This window comes from Pantherophis guttatus, chromosome 13, assembly GCF_059756535.1.
Source record: "Pantherophis guttatus breed Tessera chromosome 13, ASM5975653v1, whole genome shotgun sequence".
In the NCBI taxonomy this organism is placed as follows: domain Eukaryota; kingdom Metazoa; phylum Chordata; class Lepidosauria; order Squamata; family Colubridae; genus Pantherophis; species Pantherophis guttatus.
In genome coordinates, this window is record NC_142075.1 from 16,322,501 (window position 1) to 16,345,179 (window position 22,679).

Here is a 22,679-nt window from a genome sequence, read left to right on the forward strand (position 1 = left end):
GAGGTTTGTTGGCTAATTTTTTTTTTTTAATTTGATTTATATGCCACCCTTCTCCGAAGACTCAGGGCGGCTTACAATGTGCTCAGCAATAGCCTTCATCCTTTTGTATATTTATACAAAGTCAGCTTATTGCCCCCACAAACTGGGTCCTCAATTTACCTACCTTAGAAAGGATGGAAGGCTGAGTCAACCTTGAGCCTGGCGAGATTCGAACCCTGCAGTAATTGCAGGCAGCTGGTCTTAATAACCAGCTTAATAACAGGGTGCCTTAAACCCCTGTAACACCACTTTTTTTTTTTTTTGGAGTTTCAAGATAATTCTATTCCACTGCTGGAATGGCCTGGGAATAGCCCAGACCTTAACCCAACTGAAAATCTAGGGAGCCGACTAATGAAACTTGTTAGTCAGAAGCGACTCAGCAATAAAATCCAGTTAATAGAAGCAATCATTCAATCTTGGTTTTGCATTATAACAGCTGCAGAACTCAAAGACTTGGTTCACTTCATGGGAAGAAGTTCTAAGGCCGTCATTCATGCTAAAGGTTACCCAACTAAGCATTAACTGACAGGGTGATCATTTTTGTATATCTCATTTTTTTCTTCGTGTCTCACTTTTCTTCTTTATACGGTAACTGCTATTCTAACAGCAAATCCTTCATAAAAGTTATTGCATTACATTCTTGATTAAATTATCTTTCCATTGATATATAATTTTATGGCACTACTCCAAATAAAAAGCGGTGTCATTCGCTAGTTTTAGAAAATACACTTTTCCCAAAAGGTTTCCACAATTTTGGCCACTACTGTATTTGCTGGTTGCTGAGCACCTAACAAAAATGTGTGCAAAAATCTATCGTTCCAGGAAAAATACATTTTCCACACAGCTAATGCAAAAAGAGACGATAAAGGGACCGGGGTAAGAATTTCTTGGGATCTGGAGGGAGACGGGACTTAAAAACTATTTTTAGGGATGATACTAGACGTGTTTTCCCTTTCCTACATTTTAAAATAGCAAGAAAATGCATCACCAAACTACAGGGGAGACAGATAACAGGTCCTGAGAGGTGCAGACTGCCAGCTACTCTGCTTAAAAACCTCTTTCTCAACCGCTTCCAGGAAGAGAAACCCAAACTGCAGGAAGAGGGAATTATAAGTTGCATCTCCTGTCTTGTTTGGAAAAGAGTTTGGAATAGAGTATGCGGTGCTTAGAGTTTGGGCAACCTGTTTATCTTCCCAATTACTAGTTACACCACAACACATGGGCCACAAACACCCACGTAGACTGTATGTCTTGCGCTCAAGTTGCAAAAGGGAGGGGCTTACACAGGGATGAAATCCAGCAGGTTCTGACAGGTTCTGGAGAACCGGTAGTGGAAATTTTGAGCAGTTCGGAGAACCAGTAGCGGAAATTTTGAATAGTTCAGAGAACCGGTAGCGGAAATTTTGAGTAGTTTGGAGAACCGGTAGCGGAAATTTTGAGTAGTTCGGAGAACCAGTAGCGGAAATTTTGAATAGTTCGGAGAACCGGTAGCGGAAATTTTGAGTAGTTCGGAGAACCAGTAGCGGAAATTTTGAATAGTTCGGAGAACCGGTAGCGGAAATTTTGAGTAGTTCGGAGAACCGGTAGCGGAAATTTTGAGTAGTTCGGAGAACCGGTAGCGGAAATTTTTGAGTAGTTTGGAGAACCGGTAGCGGAAATTTTGAGTAGTTTGGAGAACCGGTAGCGGAAATTTTGAGTAGTTTGGAGAACCGGTAGTGGAAATTTTGAATAGTTTGGAGAACCGGTAGCGGAAATTTTGAGTAGTTTGGAGAACCGGTAGCAGAAATTTTGAGTAGTTCGGAGAAAAGGTAGTGGAAATTTTGAATAGTTCGGAGAACCGGCAAATACCACCTCTGGCTGGTCCCAGAGTGGGGTGGGAATGGAGATTTTGCAGTATCCTTCCCCTGGAGTGAGATGGGAATAGGGATTTTGCAGTATCCTTCCCCTGCCACGCCCAAGCCACCCCCACAGAACTGGTAGTAAAAAAAGTTTGGATTTCACCACTGAGCTTACATCATTTTCCAATAAGTTGAACATGCTCCGTTCTGCCAACTCTTTCGACTCTTCAAACTTCTCAATGGCTTGCTTCACTTCCTCGTCTGGAACCTTCCCTAGGCGCTTCCGTTTGTAATCATAATCTAGACGCCGGCCTTCTAATTTTTTTAGGTGGTGCTATTTTGTTTTAAAAAAAGGAAAGAAGAGAACCAAGTGGTTAGAGCGAATGAGAAGAAGTCCTTGTGTATAGGGGCAGAAATACATTTTTTGGATTTTTTTAGCCATGGGGAGTGGCTAAAAAACTTTGTAATAAAATAACAGTGTCTTTGAAGGCTTCGGCAATAAATTCTTAGATTCTACATAGTTCGTTCATTGTGAAAAAATCTTCAGGGCATCTACATAAGCAAAATATTATTTGTCAAAATATAGTTTACTTTTATGTTCTTGTGTTTTTTGTTGTGGGGCAAATAGGAGGAGAAAGATATGCTGGATACATTCACCGCCTTGAGTTACTTGTAGAAATAATAAAGGCAGGATAGATAGAAATAAATAAAGCATAAGAAATTATCTTGGCATGGCCTCATTAAACCAGAGGAAAAAAAACCCTTTGTTTGGGAACTGCACCTCCCGTGAAGATGGTAATTGCATTTTGTTAACCTGAGTTTAAGATATTACGCAAATCCAGGCATTAGGAAGTGAAAAAGAGAGCCTGAGAGATTCCAGAAACGCTAATATTATTCCAAGGATGCATCTTCACATCCCTAGGCAAATATTTGAGGCAGAGATAAACTCACTCCAATCTCTTTTAAATCCTTTTCCTGCAGTAGCTGGAGAGGATCAATAAAATTCTGCTTGATGTTGATATCCAGGGAATCCTTCACTTCTGCCATCTGCTTCATACTTTCTCCCACATCGATCAGCGCAGCACCTTGTAAAGAAGAAACAACATTCGTGTATCTCATGGGGAGGAATTCAGTTGTTGCTGTTGTTTTAAAAAACGAAAAAGATTCAGCAGCTTCCAAACCGAAATTTAAAAGGCTTATTTTCAGCCACTTTTTCTTTGAAACGTGTAAAGCTTCTACCTTTCTTATTTCCCAGATCATTTCTCTGGTCACATAACTTTATATATATATATATATTTTCTTTTCTTTTTCCATCTAATTATTACTTATTTTCAATTTATATAGAATGAAACGCAAATGCTTTGGCCACCTAATGAGGACTCTCACTGGAGAAGAGCCTGATGCTGGGAAAGATCGAGGGCAAAAGAAGAAGGGGACGGCAGAGAATGAGGTGGCTGGATGGAGTCACCGAAGCAGTCGGCGTGAGCTTAAATGGACTCCAGAGGATGGTAGAGGACAGGAAGGCCTGGAGGAACATTGTCCATGGGGTTGCGAAGGGTAGAACACGACTTCGCAACTAACAACAACAATCTCTGTAATGTTCTCTGCTCAGGCAGGGACCCGCCCTTTCCTTAAAAATCCAGATTTATTAAGTACCGCTTGCATGAACTACATAAACAATGCTGCGCAGCTGCGGAAGCTCACCAAAAGTGGAGTCATCTCTCAGTTCCCTCCCATACCGGAGCATACAGTCCCCAAGTAATCCTTCTGTCTGTGGGTATCCTGTGGCCTTCACTTGCCCTCGGATCTTGGAGACAGTGTTCAGCATTCCTAGCTTAGCTCTGTAGGCTTTAAAAGAGAGAGATTAATACTGAAAAGCTTAAAGAGATACGCTGGGATTTCTATATTGTCTGGAGAACATTTCTGCTCGTTGACTTCACGTCTCCAGGCTCGGAATATTATTCTACGTATGCAATCGCCATAGAAGCAAGTTGTCACGAGCTTCATTTAGACCCATGACGGATAACAAACAGGGATTAATGCAGGGGTGAAATGCTCCCGGTTCAGACCGGATCGGCCAAACCCGGTAGCGATGGTGGCAGGTGGTTTGGAGAACCAGTAGCAAAAATCCCTGCACACCACCATGCCCAGATGAGCCGCACGATCATCAGAGGTCTTTTTATATATATATACTTTTAAAAGCATTTTTTTCTTCGGCTGAAAAAATGCTTTTAAAAGTAAAAAAAAAAAATGCCTCTGACGATCGCTCGGCTCAGCTGGGATCGTCAGAGCCTTTTCAAAGCATTTTTTCTACAACCTCTTTGGCCGAAGAGGTTGTAAAAAAAATGCTTTGAAAAGGCTCTGACGATCCCAGCTCAGTTGCCTGATCATCAGAGGCTTTTTTTTTTTACTTTTAAAAGCAAAAAAAAAAAGCTTTTAAAAGAAAATAAAAGCCTCCGACAATCAGGCAACTCAGCTGGGATCATCAGAGCCTTTTAAAAGCATTTTTTCTACAACCTTTTCGGCTGAAGAACCGGTAGTAACAAATTTTACATTTCACCACTGGATTAATGGCATCCACTGGAGAGGAAGTCCTCGATTTATGACCACAACCGAGCCCCAACATTTCTGTTGTTAAGTGAGAGGTTGGTTTGCTCTATTTTACGATCGTTCTTGCCTCGGTTGTTTATCACTGCAGTTGATAAGTTGGCAAACTGGTTTTTAAGCGAATCTGGTCCCCCCGCCCCCATTTGATTTTGCTTGCTAGAGTCTTGTGGGAACCTGGCTGGGAAGACTGCAAATGATGATCACATGACTTGGGATACCACAACCGTCACAAAAATACGTGCCACTTATCAAGTGCCTGTATTTTGACCGTGTAACCATAGGGATGCTGCAACTGTCATAAGTGTAAGGACTGATTGTAAGTCACTTTTTTTTTCAGTGTTGTTGTAACTTTGATGGCCACTAAACAAATTATTGTAAACTGAGGACCACCTATAAACAGTAAAAATAAGTAAAATAAGTAAAAATATAGACAATAAAATTGTTGTAACATAAAACGATCCGTAGAAGCTGGAAAGCACAGATCTGACAGATTGGTTCACAGAGATGCTCGGTCATTTGAAACATCTGGAACTCACTAAAACTATCTTGTTCTTACCTGGGTTAGGTTGGAGATATTCTGTAGCTTTGGATAAAAGTTCTGCCACTGCCTTGCTAGTGATATCAATTTTCTGCAAGAGGAAAATGAAATATCTTTAGATGGGCTGTGCAAATCATTTTCAATTTGAGCCACTTTTTACTTACTCAACGCCTCCAATTTTGATTCCTAAATTGGAAACGGGCAGTTTTGATCATTTTGGAAGTGTTTTGAACTTGAAACATTTCTAAGGTTAAGGGGCCCTTGGTGCTCTCTGAGCTTGCCTGTTTTCTTGCATTACCCTAACTACGTAACATCATTATAGTCCTAGCACTGATGATGTTACCTAGTTGGGTAATAAAACGTCTGTAAGGAGCCTTGGTGGTGCAGTGGACTAAAGTGCTATTAAGTAGCACTTAGCTGCCAGCTGCCTGCAATTACTGCAAGTTCAAATCTCACCAGGCTCAAGGTTGACTCAGCCTTCCATCCTTCCGAGGTAGGTAAAATGAGGACCCAGATTGTGGGGGCAATAAGTTGACTTTGTATAAAAAAGAACACCGCTTAGGAGGGGCCCGAAAGCCCTACTAAGCAGGCATATACAAAAGTATGAAGGCTATTGCTTAATGCATTGTAAACTGCTCTGAGTCTCCGGAGAAGGGCGGCATATAAATCGAAGAAAGAAAGAAAGAAAGAAAGAAAGAAAGAAAGAGAGAGAGAGAGAGAGAGAGAGAGAGAGAGAGAGAGAGAGAGAGAGAGAGAGAGAGAGAGAGAGAGAGAAAGCTCAGAGAGCACCAAGGATCCTTCCTTTCAACCCTGAGCTACAAATCTTCTCCTTTATTGATTTTGTAGGCTGTTGAAACAAGCCCTGTTGGACATGAGTCAGGATGCTGGATTCAAAAATAATTCAATTTTGAACCATTGCTAATCTTTAACAATATATGACAGGGACTGTTTCTTTCGTACATCACACACAAATTTGTGCCAACCTAGTCTCCTCTAGACCTTTACCAAAAGGTAAAGGTTCCCCTCGCACATATGTGTTAGTCGTTCCCGACTCTAGGGGGCGGTGCTCATCTCCGTTTCAAAGCCGAAGATCCAGCGCTGTCCGAAGACGTCTCCGTAGTCATGTGGCCGGCATGACTCAACGCCAGAGGCGCACGGAACGCTGTTACCTTCCCACCAAAGGTGGTCCCTATTTTTCTACTTGCATTTTTTACGTGCTTTCGAACTGCTAGGTTGGCAGAAGCTGGGACAAGTAATGGGAGCTCACCACGTTACGCGGCACTAGGGATTCGAACCGCTGAACTGCCGACCCTTTGATTGACAAGCTCAGTGTCTTAGCCACTGAGCCACCGCGTCCCTTAGACCTTTACCTAAGTATGGGCCTATTTTAGAAAAAGGATGAAAAGGCCTCTTGAGTTATAATTAGAAATAATTACCTTGCAATTAGCAGCCAGTATCAAGAGGCTTGCCTTACCTTCTCCATCTCTTGAAAGTCTTCATCAAGTTTTGTTCCTTCTGCTCCACTGATCTTCTCGCTGAAAAGCTGCAGGAGGAAAAGAATAACGATAAGCAAACGGTACAGCACCAAACCAAAGTCTATGGAGATCCTCAGTCCTCCAGGACATGGTTGTCCCAAAGGTGCTTTTTCCAACAGGCAACTGGACTTCCTGGTTTTTTCTTTGAAGACGTTTCGCTTCTCATCCAAGAAGCTTCATCAGGTTCTGATGGCGGGGGAATGGAAGGAGAGGTACTACCAGTCTATGGAGATTCTCAGTCATCCAGGTCATGGTTGTCCCAAAGGTGCTTTGTCAAGAGGCAACTTGGACTTCCTGGTTTTTTTCTTTGAAGGCGTTTTGCTTCTCATCCAAGAAGCCTCTTCAGCTCTGGAAGCTTCTTGGATGAGAAGTGAAATGTCTTCAAAGAAAAGAAAAAAAACAAAACCAGGAAGTCCAGTTGCCTCTTGAAAAAGTATCTTTGGGATGATCCCAAGTAGCAAGAGCAAGAGCACTTAAGACTTATATACCGCTTCATAGTGCCTTTACAGCCCTCTCTAAACGGTTTATAGAGTCCCCAACCACCTGGCCCCCAACAACCTGGATCCTCATTTGACCCACCTTGGAAGGATGGAAGGCTGAGTCAACCTTGAGCCTGGTGAGATTCAATCTGCCAAATTGCAGGCAGCCAGCAGGCAGCAGAAGCAGCCTGCAATACTGCATTCTAACCCCTGTGCTACCACAGCTCATAGTTTGTTTGTGTGTGTGTTTGTGTGTGTGTGTGTGTGTGTGTGTGTGTGTGTGTGTGTGTGTGTGTGTGTGTGCATCTCCTCCATACATTTGGTGAAAATGTGTTTGGCTATTGCCCTGTTCAGTGTATCAGCGTGCACGCTCTTCGTATCACAAAGGTTGTTGCTTTGTCTGTAAAGGGAATTCCCATTTCGGATGCGGTACGAGACTTATCTCCCCTCCCCAGCTTATCTTTCTGGCCTGTCCCCTCCTCTTTTATCATTTCTGGGCCTCTATTTTACCAACTCCACCTCCCAACCACACCAGGTTGTAGCAGATGTTTGCTCAAGTCATAGATCTTCAAGAGCTTCTGGCCCTCCATCCCACCAACACCCCTCCTTTAAATGTCTTCTGCTCACAACTCAACTGGCACAGCGGTTAACTACGGGCAGTTACAATGAATGCACAACAACATGCGTTGACTACCAAAGGGATTACATTTGTGCAAGCCAGACAGAAGAACAGCACTCCATTCCCTGTTCTTGAGACCACTATTATATCAGAGAGAGAAATGGTTTGAATGCCATGCTAAACCATGATTTGTTTCAACCGAATTTAATAAACTGGTTGGGATTACACTACAAGCTAAACTCCATGCAGCCTCCCAGCTTTTATAAGGTGGCCCTGCCAAAATTCAACCCTAAACCGATTTTCCTTTTCATTCAAACTTAAAAGACTTCTTGTTCCCATTCCTTTCCTTAAATCTGCCAAACCCTGAAAGCTGACATTTTTTTTTTAAAAAAAAAATGATTTTGGTCTCACATATATGTGTGTTTTTTCAAGGGTTTGAGGATGAGGAAAAAGAGGATGAGGCCTTTAAAAAGGTAAAGGTCCCCCTCACACAAATGTGCTAGTCGTTCCTGACTCTAGGGGGTGGTGCTCATCTCATCCTTCCTTCCTTCCCACCCTTGATTTAGCAATAGCAGTAGCACTTAAGACTTATTTACCGCTTCATAGTGTTTTACAGCCCTCTCTAAGCAGTTTACACAGTCAGCATATTGCACCCCAACAATCTGGGTCTTCGTTTTACCAACCTCAGAAAGATGGAAGGCCGAGTAAACCTTGAGCCGGTCAGAATCGAACTGCTGATAGTCGTCAGAAATAGCCTGCAATGCTGCATTCCAACCACTGTACCATCATGCCTCTTTACCCACTCCTTGCCCAGAATGAGCCTGCTTGAGGATTGATACACTATCCAACTCAATGCGGTTGTGTTGATGACCCCAAATGCAACAGAAAGACTTCTCTACCGTATACACCCTCTTCCTTGTGAGGCCAAAAATAATCTAGGGATGCCCCATGGTCCATACTAAGATGTCTATTTGGAGTATGTACTGCCAGCAGTGACAGTGCGAAAGGCCAGATCCATTTATATAGAAGCATTCGCAGTGGCTATCTGCACTTAATGCACTCCGTAATTTGGTAAACAGAATTCTTAGAACTGTCGTTTCCTCAATGCTGCCTCTCAAGCAGAGGTTAATGGGGGCCATTAATCTTGTTATGTTAAGTCAAGTCAACAATCACAAGCCCCAGGGAGCAGTTTACATCAAAGTTACCAGGTAACAGTCTTCTGTAAGCACATTCTCACAGATACAACAATAGCCTGGTTTTAAAGTGACATAATACTTGTGATGACAACCAGAAAGCCAACCTGGCGATTTTGGCCTCTGGAGACATGCCCTTTGTCCAAATTAATGGACCATGCCAGTCATGTTGTCTGCATTCTATTCACTGTTTATTCCATTGTGTTCTCTATCTAATTATTGCGATGTATTCTGTTATCTAATTTTTGGAAACAGCCACTTAGGGGTTGTGGTTCAGAAACCTGGAGACTATGAGCTGGCACGAAGTCAACTTTTTTATTTTTTTTATTTTTTTTTTTAAATTTTTTAATTTATATACCGCCCTTCTCCCTAAGGACTCAGGGCGGTGTACAGCCAGAATTAAAAAACATAAAATACAAATATTAAAAAACAATTAAAATATATATAAATTTGGCCCAAAATTAAAAATACAAACCAATTAAAACATTTAAAATTTCTTCTTAAGTCTTAACTGAATGATTTTTGAGCCTGCCACTCTTTCTTAGCCCTAGGAAGGAGGAAGGAATGGCAAACCACTTACAAAATCTTGCCAAAACGCTACAGGAAGTAATCCAGGCAGAATCAAACAGTGGTGGGATTCAAAAATTTTTTACTACCAGTTCTATGGGCGTGGCTTGGTGGGCGTGGCTTGGTGGACATGGCAGGGGAAGGATACTGTAAAATCTCCATTCCCTCCCCACTCCAGGGGAAGGTTACTGCAAAATCCCCATTTCCTCCCAATCAGCTGGGACTCAAGAGGCAGAGAATAGATAGGGATGGAGCCAACCAGAGGTGGTATTTACTGGTTCTCCGAATTACTCAAAATTTCTGGTGGGACCGGATGTTGGCAAATGGGCCATTTATGGCCTCTGGAGGGCTTCCAAGTGGGGTTGGGAAGGCTGTTTTCACCCTCCCCAGACTCCTAGAGAGGCTCTGGAGCCAGATGAGAGAGAAAAACAGGCCTACTGGGCCGTCACATGCCAGGAGCGGAGGGAGTGGGGGAGGGTCGTGTGCACATACGCAGGGCACATAGAATTATGGGTGTGGGCACATGTGCACACGACACCCCCCCACTCCCCACCGGACATGCGATGGCAAAAAGGTTAGCCATGACTGGACTGGAGCGTCACAAAGAAAATCAACCATGTGGTTGCTAGGAGTTGAAAACAACTTAATGACCCATCAATCAATCAATCAACCAATCAATGTTACATAAGGCCATAATGACCAAAATGCAAGTGCTTGAATATAAGCCAATGGGACAATGACTATCTTGAGCCCAAATATTATAGGCAACTGAGTCTTGTAACTTTGTACTTGCCAATTTTATGCCTGTCCCACTGAGCTTCTGGAGCATGTAGCCAAGCTGTACAGCAAAAGACTTTTCCTTTTTTAAAAGAGCTTTTGTTGTGCTTGGGCAAATATTACTTGCTTGCTAAAAGAAAGGGGGGAAAAAACATTTCAGAGAGAGACCTGGGAGAAAATGCGGTCATAATCTTGAAACTCATAGCAACTCTACCCACACAATACCATTGCCCATACTTCTGGCCACCTGATCCACAATGTTAGTCCTTCGGTGTTTTATTGAGCGTTTTTTTGGGAGGGGGGGAATCTGTTCTTTGCAAACTTGTGAAGTGAATTTGGAGGAGGAGAAGGAGAAGGAGAAGGAGAAGGAGAAGAAGAAGAAGAAGAAGAAGAAGAAGAAGAAGAAGAAGAAGAAGAAGAAGAAGAAGAAGAAGAAGAAGAAGAAGAAGAAGAAGAAGAAGAAGAAGAAGAAAAGAAAGAAAGAAAGAAAGAAAGAAAGAAAGAAAGAAAGAAAGAAAGAAAGAAAGAAAGAAAGAAAGAAAGAAAGAAATTAAGAAGTCAGCCTGTGCAATTCTCCAGCCCCTCTAACAATGACATGGTGGGAAAATATTTTAACAAAAGCACCAAAGGTTGCAACAACATGAGGCTGTTGTTTGCTACAAGAGAGAAGCAACACAAAGCAACTCTCCCTGGACACAATGTAAAATTCACAGCAAACTTTTGTGGTGGCAACAAGAGAGCAACAATATAGCTTTTCAAAGGCTTTCTTTTCCTTTTTATTTCCCTACTTCCCAAATCAAAAGCCTATTTTATTTTATTTTATTTTATTTTGGCTTCTGTTTGGGCCCAGGTATGACCTCACCACTTTCCTTTTTCTGATCTTGAACCGGAGACAAAAGACAAATATAAAATTCAAGATTCCTAGTTTGGCCAACTCCCACCACTGTCACATAAATAAAACACCTTCTTACAAGTAGCTTCTAAAAAAAGCTGGCTGATGTTTTACTCTGTTTTCAGCTTGGGCAACCAGGAAAAGGAATTTTGCACAAAAGGGAGGCAAAACAAAATGTATCTTCAAAACCAAAGTAGATTTGAGAATATGGGTTGCGATCTGTAGATTTTAACTCAGGTTTGTTAATTTCAAGATGACAGGCTAAATGTAAACGAACACAAGTTTTGGGTGCACTGGGCTCTAAAGAAAACACGTATGAATTAATATTTGTGCGATGCAGTGGGAACATGCATGGAAAAACAGCTTTTGAGGTTGCAATATTGGAGAGAAAGGCTACTGCAAAAGCTGAGGAGTTTCTCCATCAAACAGAAGCCCCATTCTAGACCAGCATCTGTCAACCTTGGAAACTTTAGGGTGGATTTCAACTTCCAGAAATCCCTGTAGGCCAGGGTTGGTCAACCTTACCAATTTGGAAGATGTATGGACTTCAACGCCCAGAATTCCCCAAACTGGGGGGAATTCTGGGAGTCGGAGTCCACACATTTTCAAGTTGGTAAGGTTGATCAATGCTGATCTAGACAACCAGGTTTAGAAGAGATGAGACGAGACGAGACGAGACGAGAAGAGAAGAGATTTTTTTTATTGGCCAAGTGTGATTGGACACAAGGAATTTGTCTTGGTGCATACGCTCTCAGTGTACATAAAAGAAAAGATACGTTCATCAAGAATCATAAGTACAACACTTAATGATAGTCCTAGGGTACAAATAAGCAATCAGGAAACAATATCAATATAAATCGTAAGGATACAAGCAGCAAAATTACAGTCATACAGTCATAAGTGGAAAGAGATGGGTGGTGGGAACAATGAGAAGATTAATAGTAGTGCAGACTTAGTAAATAGTTTGACAGTGTTGAGGGAATTGTTTGTTTAGCAGAGTGATGGCGTTCAGGAAAAAACTGTCCTTGTGTCTAGTTGTTCTCGTGTGCAGTGCTCTACAGCGTCGTTTTGAGGGTAGGAATTGAAACAGTTTATGTCCAGGATGTGAAGTTTAGACAACCAGAAGCAAGATCCCATCTCCTTTGAGGAGGGGGATTTTTCTAGACTATCTCACCTACAGGAGATGCTCAGACAGAGATTAACAGAGTTAGAAGGGACCTTGTAGTGATCTAGTCCAACCCCCGGCCAAGCAGACCCTACACCATTCCAGACAAGTGGCTGTCCAGTCTCTTTTTGAAAGCTTCTAGTGATGAAGCTCCCACAACTTCTGAAGGCCAGCTGTTCCATTGATTGATTGTTCTCACTGTCAGAAAATTCCTCCTTATTTCCAGGTTGAATCTCTCCTTGTTCAGTTTCCATCCATTGTTCCTTGTCTGGCCTTCAGGTGCTTTGGAAAATAGCTTGATCCCTTCCTCTCTTTGGCAGCCCCTCAAATATTGGAAGGCTGCTATCCTGTCTCCCCTGGTCCTCCTCTTCACTAGACTAGCCATGCCCAGTTCCTGCAACCGTTCATCGTATGTTTTAGCCTCCAGCCCCCTAATCATCTTGGTTGCTCTTCTCTGCACTCTTTCTAAAGTCTCGACATCTTTTTTATGGTGTGTGTTCCAGAAGTGTGTTCTGCCATCTCACAACTCACCATCCAAACCAATGCTCCAGAATCAACCAATAAACGTTTTGAGTCAATAAATGTTATTTGCAGGTCACAAGGGCATTTTGGGCATCCCTAATTCACAAAATAATTTCCATCAGGAATTTTGCTGCAGCCTTGGGGCCTGACCCGAGTTCCTCCCATTTGGCCTTTCCTATCCAAGCTATGATCAGCCTGAACTTAATTGCAGGTTATTGTTTTTGCTTGCCCCGAAGTGTATCTGAACGCAGGGGGTGGAGCAGAGCTGGCACCTCGAGCTGTTACCGCAGCTGTGAGCTCTCTGTGTAACCGAAGCCTTTGGTTGGGTAATAATATTCTGTTGCAGTGTTTCTTCCTCTAATTTCTAAACGGCATGCCCTGACATCTTTGTGAGCCGCTGAAGAATGACAAACATGGAGCAATAAATAAAATAATGAAAGGTTCTCGCAAGTCTAAAATATCCAGCTGCCACAGGGAAGGATTACCTGCAGTCATAAACTGTTCTTCTTTCTCTTCAGTTTGTAGGATCCCAACTCTGCTCTCCATAGTTAGGTGTTTTTGGAGGCCTCAATTCAAAGAGCATAGAGGTGGAAGGGACCTTGGAGGTCTTCTAGTCCAACCCCCTGCTCAAATAGGAGAACCTATACCATTCCAGACAAGTATCTGTCTGATCTCTTCTTAAAAACCTTCAGTGATGAAGTGCCCACAAGTTCTGAATGCAAACTGTTCCCCTGGTTAACTGTCCTCGGTGTCATGAAATTTCTCCTTAGTTCTAGGTTGCTTCTCTCCTTGGTTAGTTTCCATCCATTGCTTCTTGTCCTGCCCTCAGGTACTTTGGAGAATAGCTTGACTCCCTCTTCTTTGTGGCAACTCCTGAGATATTGGAATTCTGTTATGTCACCCCTAGTCCTCCTTTTCTTTAGACTAGCCACACCCAATTCCACCAACGGTTGTTCATATACATGCTCAGTTGTGATGCCAATTTTTTGGAGTGACAGGGAGCCACAGCAGAGGGGTGAAAGAGCCACACACGGCTCCAGAGCTGCAGGTTGCTGACCACTGATATAGCTGATGCAGCACTCAGGTCTTGCTTGAGCAGGCTTAATAAGAAGCAAAATTCAACTATGGGGACAGTAGCAAGCAACCTTTTTGATAAGATGGAGCAGACAGACAAAGGGCCCTTTGAATCAGGAGGGATTCGAGCATGATCCTCTGGCTTATTTCCCACCAGGCAGTGACATCGCACACCCCGCTGCACTGTGTATCTATCACAAACCTTGTCTGCTGAAGCTGCCCCATCACTAGTTAAAAAAAATTATCCATACAACGCATCATCATCAAAAGTACGCTAAAGACCTACCTCCCAGTTTGCCACTGGCTAGCATGCAAAACAACATCCCTTCCAAAGAGAGAATGTCTCACATTTCAAAGAGTTTTCCTTCAACAATTAAGCAAGCCTTGGTGGCGCAGCAGGCTAAAGTACTATTAAGTAGCAGCAGCTGCCTGCAATTACTGCAAGTTCAAATCTCACCAGGCTCAAGGTTGACTCAGCCTTCCATCCTTTCGAGGTAAAATGAGGACCCGGATTGTGGGGGCAATAAGCTGACTTTGTATAAAAAAGAACACCGCTTGGGGGGGGCAAAGCCCTACTAAGCAGGTATATACAAAAGTATGAAGGCTATTGCTTAACGCCTTGTAAGCCGCCCTGAGTCTCCGGAGAAGGGCGGCATATAAATTGAACCAATAAATACAATAAATAAAGCAAGATGCTATTGGTGGAAAGTCTTAAAAACAACCATTGAATACTGGACTGCCACCATTCTCACTCTTATTTTCTAAGCAGTGCCTACTTATTTTATTCTTCTCCAAGCATGTTTATAGCAGCAATCACAATAAATCAAAACAATAGCAAAACAATACATTTATAAAATGCTCTATGAAAAATCAAGTAAACCAGGAAAGTTTAATATATCCTGTCAACCAGTGGCGGGTTGCTCCCAGTTTGGACTGTTTCTATAGAATCGGTAGTAAAATCGGCGGGAGGCTCCACTCAGCGACCCCAACATCATCAGGAAGTGTCTGCACCAGAGGTGGGTTCTACCTACCTTTACTACCGGTTCGCAATGGGGCCGCGCGCTCTTTTATGCAGAAGCGTTCTGATGATGTCGAGGTCGGTGGGCGGAGCCTCCCGCTGGTTTTACTACCGGTTCTATAGAACCGGTCTGAACCAGGGGCAACCCACCACTGGTCTGCGCATGCGCAGAACCTTGTGCGCACGCAAAGCGAGTGCACGTGCGCGGCCCCATTGCAAACCGGTAGTAAAGGTAAGTAGAACCTACCCCTGCTGTCAACCCAGGCCTAGATTTTTTTTTTTAATTCAACTGTAATGAGCTTATGAACAATTTGAGAAACTCTTGATTACTGCCAAGTGGGTGCAAAGAAGACCTTTGAAAAATATTTGGGAATTTGCCTCAAGGCCTTTATAACTTTCTAACTCCACATTTGAGTGGGGAACACCAACAGTTAAGGATGAAGAAGTCGTAAAAAGGAGCACTTGCAGTTTGGCAGCTCCATAAATAAAATGGCATGAAATATTTGTAGCAAACCTCTATCTATAAACACAGCCTGGAATGTTAAAAATGCAATATGCTTCCCGGTCTAAAAATCTGATTATAGCTGGGGGGGGGGGGGAAACAAAAAAAGATCCTCACATGGAAACTCCCATGTACAGAAAAAGAGGTTCAATCTGCATTCAATGCACATCAGTTCTTACAATGTTGAATTAAGTTATGATCTATAGCAGTATTGGCGAACCTTTTCGACCCCGAGTATCGAAACGGGAGCTTGTGCATGCGCGCAGGGGAGTGCCAGAAACCGGAAGAGCAGCTCCTTGGCGTGCATGCACATGCCGGGCAGCTGAGCTTCCAGTTTCTGGCACGCGCATGCATGCCACTTATCTGGACTTCCTGTTTCTGGTGTGCACACACGCATGAAAACCAGCTGGCTGGCACGCATGTGCACATTGGAACCCGGAAGAGCAACAGGCGACAGGTGGCGTGCCCGGAGAGATGGCTCTGCGTGCCACTTCCGGCATGTGTGCCATAGGTTCGCCGTCACAGATCCTTAGTCAGAAGCAGCATATTCTCCTTGACTCAGAATGTTCTCTATGAATGGAAACGATAATCAAATTGACCTTCAGAAATAATAAAAAGGGCAATATACCGAGGAAACATAAAACCAAAGGAAAACTTTTTACGTAAAGATTGGGCTTGCAGGAATTCTCTTTTTCCCCTCAGGGCGCAAAACGCATCTCACATGACAAGGCAGCTTGCCTTCAAGATGCTCTCTCTATCCAATCCAATTTCTGATGACACCGCGGCACGCAATTATGTTTCAATGTGTGTAGGCTCAATGCGAAAACATAAAAAGATATTTTCACCAGTCTCGACCAGTCCGGGGACGTGATGTTCCACGTAAATTGCATATCGCTGCTCCCTAATTTAATTTCAAGATTCAAACCTCTTGCAGGGACAAAATGTTCCAGATTGTCTTGCACAAAGCTCAAATAAAACAGGCAACGTACTGTAAAGGGGCCATTACACAGTCAAGCCTAGAGAAGCCAATTCTCACCCTGTGGATTTCCACCAAAAGGTGACCTCACTTCTACACCTCAATCAGGTCACTCCAAAATGTCCCAAGTCCGCTTCTGACTCAACAACAACAACAACAACAACAACAACAACAACAACAAAGCCTAGAGAGAAAGAGAGAGACAAGGATCCCAAAATCTGGATCTCTGCAGGCTTCAACTGCACGTCCTGATTTATAAATTAGGGTAATGTGCGAACTGGGCCAGCATCAATTTCTTGTTTATAATATTTTAGAAATAAATGACATTTGTTTCTCAGCTCAGCTGTGCTAATTTCTTGTATGAGCCTTTGACCCAGGGGTGAAATGCTCCCGGTTCGGACCGGATCAACTGATCCGGTAGAGATGGTGGTGGGTAGTTCGGAGAACCGGTAGTGAGAATCCCTGCTCCCCCCCGCCCATGCCTACCCAATTGCCCGGTCGCCCACTTACCGCTTCATTTAAAAAATGCTTTTAAAAGGTTAAAAAAAAAAAAAGGCTGACGATCCCAGCTGAGCCACGCGATCATCAGAGCCTTTTTTTTTTTTGAAAAGATTTTTTATTTTTAAACAAACATAAAATCATCTTCAATTACAATTGCAAACAGTGTGTCGGTTGGTTACAAATCTTTTGTGCATCATTCACCAAATTCATAGTTTACAATTTACAGTTTACCTACATTCTCATATCATCAATCTATATATTGTAATCCTCATTAATCATTTATTTGAATATGACTATTTCTTCCCGTATTATCATTCAAAGTATTCTAAGATTTGAGTTAATTTTTATTTATGACATTCATTTCAACCTCCTGCGTCTATCCCATAATCATACATCTATATGTTATATTTCACATAGTTCTCAATTCTTGTATTGTAATAATCTCTACCATATTTCATTTCCATATTTTCTTATCTAGCCATTGATAAAATAAGTCCCATATCTTATAGTATTGTTTATCTTCTTGTCCTCTAATTTTAAATCTCAATTTGTCAGAGATTTTTTTTTTTACTTTTAAAAGCATTTTTTATAACTTATTCAGCCGAATAGGTTGTAAAAAAAATGCTTTTAAAAGTAAAAAAAAAAAAGATTGCACACCACAGCTGATCACAGCCCCCACACGCTGTTCTGCTTACCCCATGCCTCCTTCTGGCATGTATGGTGCCCAGCACGCATGTGCGCGCCCAGCATGATGTGCAGCCAGTTCAGATTTCACCACTGCTTTGACCCTATGAGCAGACACACCCCTTATATAGGTAATCCTCGAGGTACGACCACAATGGAGCCCAAATTTTTTTTCCTTCCTTCCTTCCTTCCTTCCTTCCTTCCTTCCTTCCTTCCTTCCTTTCTTTCTTTCTTTCTTTCTTCTTTCTTTCTTTCTTTCTTTCTCTTTCTTTTTTTTTTGTAAATATTTTTTATTTATTTTTTCCAAATTTAAACATAAAACCTAACTTTCAAGAGCAAAAATCTCGATCCAGTCATAGATGGTTACCACGCTTACATTCCTTTCACAAGCTCAATTCACAATTTCCATTACATCTTTTATAAGTAAACAAAAAAGAAAAGAAAAGAAGATAAAAAAGAAATTCAAAACTTAAAAAAAAACCAATTTTAACTCAAATTTAACATTTTCATCTATATAAATCCATTTATATCTATCCAAAATTAGTTTCAAATTCACTTTCACTCATTTTTACATCTGCATAACAATTCTAAACATAAAGCCCAAAATTTCTGTTGCTAAGCGAGACAGTTGTTAAGAGAGCTTTGTCCCATTCTATGACCTTTCTTGCCACAGTTGTTAAGGGAATCACTGCAGCTGTTAAATTAGTAAACGGTTGTTAAGGGAATCTGGCTTCCTCAGTAACTGCTGGTCAGAAGGTCCCAAAAGCTGATTTCTCACAATCCCAGGACACTGCAACCATCATAAATATGAGCCAGTGTCCGAATTTTGATCACGTGTCCATGGGGATGCTGCAACAGTCATAAGTGTGAAAAATTGTCATGAGTCACTTTTTTCAGTCCCAATGTAACTTCAAACAGTCACTAAATAAACTGTTATAAGTCAAGGACTATCACTACTTCTATGGAAGAGCAACAAAGATGATTAGGGGACTAGAAGCTAAAACATATGAAGAACGGTTGCAGGAACTGGGTATGTCTAGTTTAATGAAGAGAAGGACTAGGGGAGACATGATAGCGATGTTCCAATATCTCAGGGGCTGCCCCAAAGAAGAGGGAGTCAAGCTATTCTCCAAAGCCCCTGAGGGCAGGACAAGAAGCAATGGGTGGAAACTAATCAAGGAGAGAAGCAACTTAGAACTAAGGAGAAATTTCCTGACAGTTAGAACAATTGATCAGTGGAACAACTTGCCACTGTGAATGCAAGATGTGAATGCTCCAACACTGGAAGTTTTTAAGAAGATGTTGGATTACCATTTGAGTGAAGTGGTGTAGGGTTTCCTGCCCGAGCAGAGGGTTGGACTAGAAGACCTCCAAGGTCCCTTCCAACTCTACTCTACTCTACTCTACTCTACTCTACTCTACTCTACTCTACTCTACTCTACTCTACTCTACTCTACTCTACTCTACTCTGCTAGTCTAGTCTAGTCTAGTCTAGTCCTATTCCTATTATTTCTATTTCTATTCCTATTATTTCTATTTCTATTCCTCTCAATTACTTTCAAGCCATCAGCCTCGACATTTCAAAAGGGCTGATTTTCTGTCTCCACTTCCATACCAACTATCCACCCACCTACCCCCTATAGTTGCTACGGTTTATCTTAAGAGTAGTTCCATTTTTTACTCACATGATGGTAATTATTGCTAAATCACCATCTCTAGCCACCAATTAGCATGGACATATTTTACACAAACCCATGCCTTTTATTCCTGCAATGTGTCAGGGGCCACCCTATCTACGTGCTCCGCTAATCTATGATTCAGCAGTGAAACAAATCCAGGGCAGCCCACAGAGAATATTTTATACTCTTGAGATGCATTACAGAGTTATTGTACGCGCGTTGCTCGGCTGTGCTTACGTTGCGGTTAGTCAAACTTTATGAAGAATGCCTCTTTTGTTCTTGACATCAGAAAGGAGGCCTAACAGCTGCCTCGTTCAGATGAGTAATTTACTGGTAGAATAAGTAGTAACTTTTCTTTTTAAAAATGGGAGCCAGCAAATTTTTTAAAAAATGTATTATCTAAAACTCTGGGACAGTCAAAGAGAAAAGGGCAGCCCCGATTTAACAGAATAACAGCATAACAGAGTTGGAAGGGACCTTGGAGGTCTTCTAGTCCAACCCCCTGCTTAGGCAGGAAACCCTACACCACTTCAGACAAATGGTTATCCAACCTCTTCTTCAAAACTTCCAGTGTTGGAGCATTCACAACTTCTTTCAAATTTCATTTGAAAGACTGAATGGGCAGTTTTCATCACAGCTTCCGACGTCCTTTGTAAAATAAATTTGAAAAAGAAAACCCGCCTCTTTCAAAATCAAATTCCTCTACTGTAGGAAGTTAGCGCCCAGCCCTCTCCTAGGAAAATGAGATATTTTAGGAAACATTAAAAGGGCAGAATATTTCCCCTAAAAAAGAGGCAGAAACTCAGCCCTCCACCTTTGTCAATGGGCCCTTAAGGCCTGGGCCAATCTATTCTACATTAACAAAGATCTACCTCCTTCAAGCAGAGCCATACTGTGTTTCCCCAAAAATAAGACCTGGTCTTATATTAATTTTTGCTCCAAAAGACTTATTAGGGCTAATTTTCTGGTTAGGTCTTATTTTGGGGGAAATACATTACTAAATGCATCCATCTGGCCGACAATCTTAACTGGGGCTTATTTAGGGGGTAGGGCTTATATTATGAGCATCCTGAAAAATCATGCTAGGACTTATTTTCCGGTTGGGTCTTATTTTCGGGGAAACAGGGTAGTAGGAATTGCCCAAAGCCCTTTCATTACATCATCACCCAACAAGGGTCAACCGAGCCTGGGACTCAAAAGACAACCTACAAAGTTACCCCTGCATGGCCCCATGGGAGTCTGACAACCAATCAGAACACAAGCTCAAATTCAAAGCCCCCCCTCTCTCTCTCTAGAATAGAATAGAATAGAATAGAATAGAATAGAATAGAATAGAATAGAATAGAATAGAATAGAATTCTTTATTGGCTAAGTGTGATTGGACACACAAGGAACTTGTCTTGGTGCATACGCTCTCAGTGTACATAAAAAGACAAGATACATTCGTCAAGAATCATAAGGTACAACACTTAATGATAGTCCTAGGATACAAATAAGCAATCAAATCATACTAGGAAAAAATCAATATCAATATTGGAAGGAGGGAAGGAAGGAAGAAAGGAAATAAGTCACTTTTTTCAGGGCTGTTGTAACTTCAAATGGTCACTAAATGAACTGTTGTAAGTCAAGGACTACCTGCATTAGGGCTATCCAAAGTTTTAGATTCAATTTTGAAGAGAGGTTTTAGAACATGGGGAATTCAAGCCTAACACGTCTGCTTCCGAGGTCCCACGATTCTGGAAAGAAGTTGCTGTTTCAGTGAGTTGCAGATGTTTCATTTCTTTATTCATTAAATTTATTCAATTTATTCATTGCCCATCTCACTGTCACAGATAGATGTCATGCTCGTTCTCTCTCATATTCCAAGCACCCCTTCTGAACGGAATTTGAGGCACCGAACAGATCTAGAAATGATTAACGCTAATGTCTGTATCAGAACGCATCTAATTATTTTTTTTCCCCCCAAGGAACATTTACAATGAACAAATACTTACTGTAATAACTGAGTTTGAAAAAAAAACTCAGGCTCAAAAAAGCAATGAAAAGACTCAGAAAAGCAATGCAAGAAAGACAAGGGAGCATATTGTCTGTATGGCCACAATGTATACAAATGCAAAACTGGATGCAAGATTAGACAATAGGGCCGTTGGAATGAAAATTGGAAGTTGAACCCCTGAACAATTTGAGATACGCAGATGGTGGCATTTTGTCGTCTGAAAATAAAGAGGACTAAGAAAAGCCCGTGATGAAAAAAAAACTAGATTAATGATACACATTAAGTAGCCCAAAGTAGCATCAACCATAAATGAAATGAACTCTGGGTTGACCGTAAAGACAAGAAGATGACATATAATTGAGCTCAAGAACAGTTAAAGATAGTGTTCTGTACTCAAGGAATAAAGACACGATTAAATTTATGGAGGATAGCAATGAAAACCTGAGATGACATTCAAAGAAGCAAGCCAAAGAAGCGAGTGATAGTGCCCAATATTTAAAATTAAAACTTTGAGAGAAAAAGAGGGAAGACAGATCTGGGATTTGGAGATGGTTACTAATAGTATCACGGACTGCAAGAAGAACCAACAAGTTAGTCCTAGTAGGACCAAAAATAAAAACGGTCTATTTTCCTAACTTGAAAGACTAGGTCAGGAACAGCCTCATCACGGTCTGCAAATCTAGCTATGCGGTCAGGAAAAGCACTTGATGGCACATAATATATTGATCAATAAAATGCCCTTAAGACAACCATCAGCAACAGGTATTTCACAGGCCTTGAGCATATAATAAAAATTATGAACAACTAGAAAAAAAAGTGCTAACAAAAGTGCGTATAGTCAAGGCTATGGTTCTCCCAGTTGCAATGTAAGGCTGTGAAAGTTGGACCATAAGAAAGGCTGAGCGCCAAAGAATTGAGGCCTTTGAACTCTGATGCTGGAGAAGACTCCTGCGAGTCCCTTGGACCGCAAGGTGATCCAACCGGTCAGTCCTAGAGGAGATCAACCCTGACTGCTCTTTAGAAGACCAGATCCTGAAGATGAAACTCAAATACTTTGGCCACTTAATGAGAAGGAAGGACTCCCTGGAGAAGAGCCTCATGCTGGGAAAGACTGAGGGCAAAAGAAGAAGGGGACGATAGAGAACGAGGTGGCTGGATGGAGTCACTGAAGCAGTTGGTGTGAGCTTAAATGGACTCCGGAGGATGGCAGTGGACAGGAAGACCTGAAGGAACGTTGTCCATATGGTCACGAAGGGTCGGACACGACTTCACAACTAACAACAGAAAAAAAGTCATGCTTGACAAGATTAAAGGAAGCAAAAGATGAAGAAAGGCAAAGGATGAGCTAAATGGAAGGTATCAAGATGACTGGAACATCCTATAGGCAGGGATAGATTAAGAATTAAAGTTGAGGGCATTTATTCATATATGTAGTCATCAGGCCTGGATCTGACTCAATGCATTTTAACGTACTAATC

General features: G+C 41.9%; 1 protein-coding gene across 1 annotated transcript in view; it reads right to left on the reverse strand.

The window, feature by feature from the left end:
* The window catches only part of SH3GL3 (SH3 domain containing GRB2 like 3, endophilin A3), a 33,025-nt gene that overhangs the window by 7,098 nt on the left and 3,248 nt on the right, over nucleotides 1-22,679 (reverse strand). The window contains exons 2-6 of the mRNA XM_060693310.2: nucleotides 6,497-6,565; nucleotides 5,041-5,113; nucleotides 3,582-3,725; nucleotides 2,829-2,962; nucleotides 2,053-2,211 (exon numbers count right to left, since the gene is read on the reverse strand). Of these exons, the coding sequence (XP_060549293.1) occupies nucleotides 2,053-2,211; nucleotides 2,829-2,962; nucleotides 3,582-3,725; nucleotides 5,041-5,113; nucleotides 6,497-6,565 (579 nt within the window). The remainder of the gene's footprint in view (nucleotides 1-2,052; nucleotides 2,212-2,828; nucleotides 2,963-3,581; nucleotides 3,726-5,040; nucleotides 5,114-6,496; nucleotides 6,566-22,679) is intronic.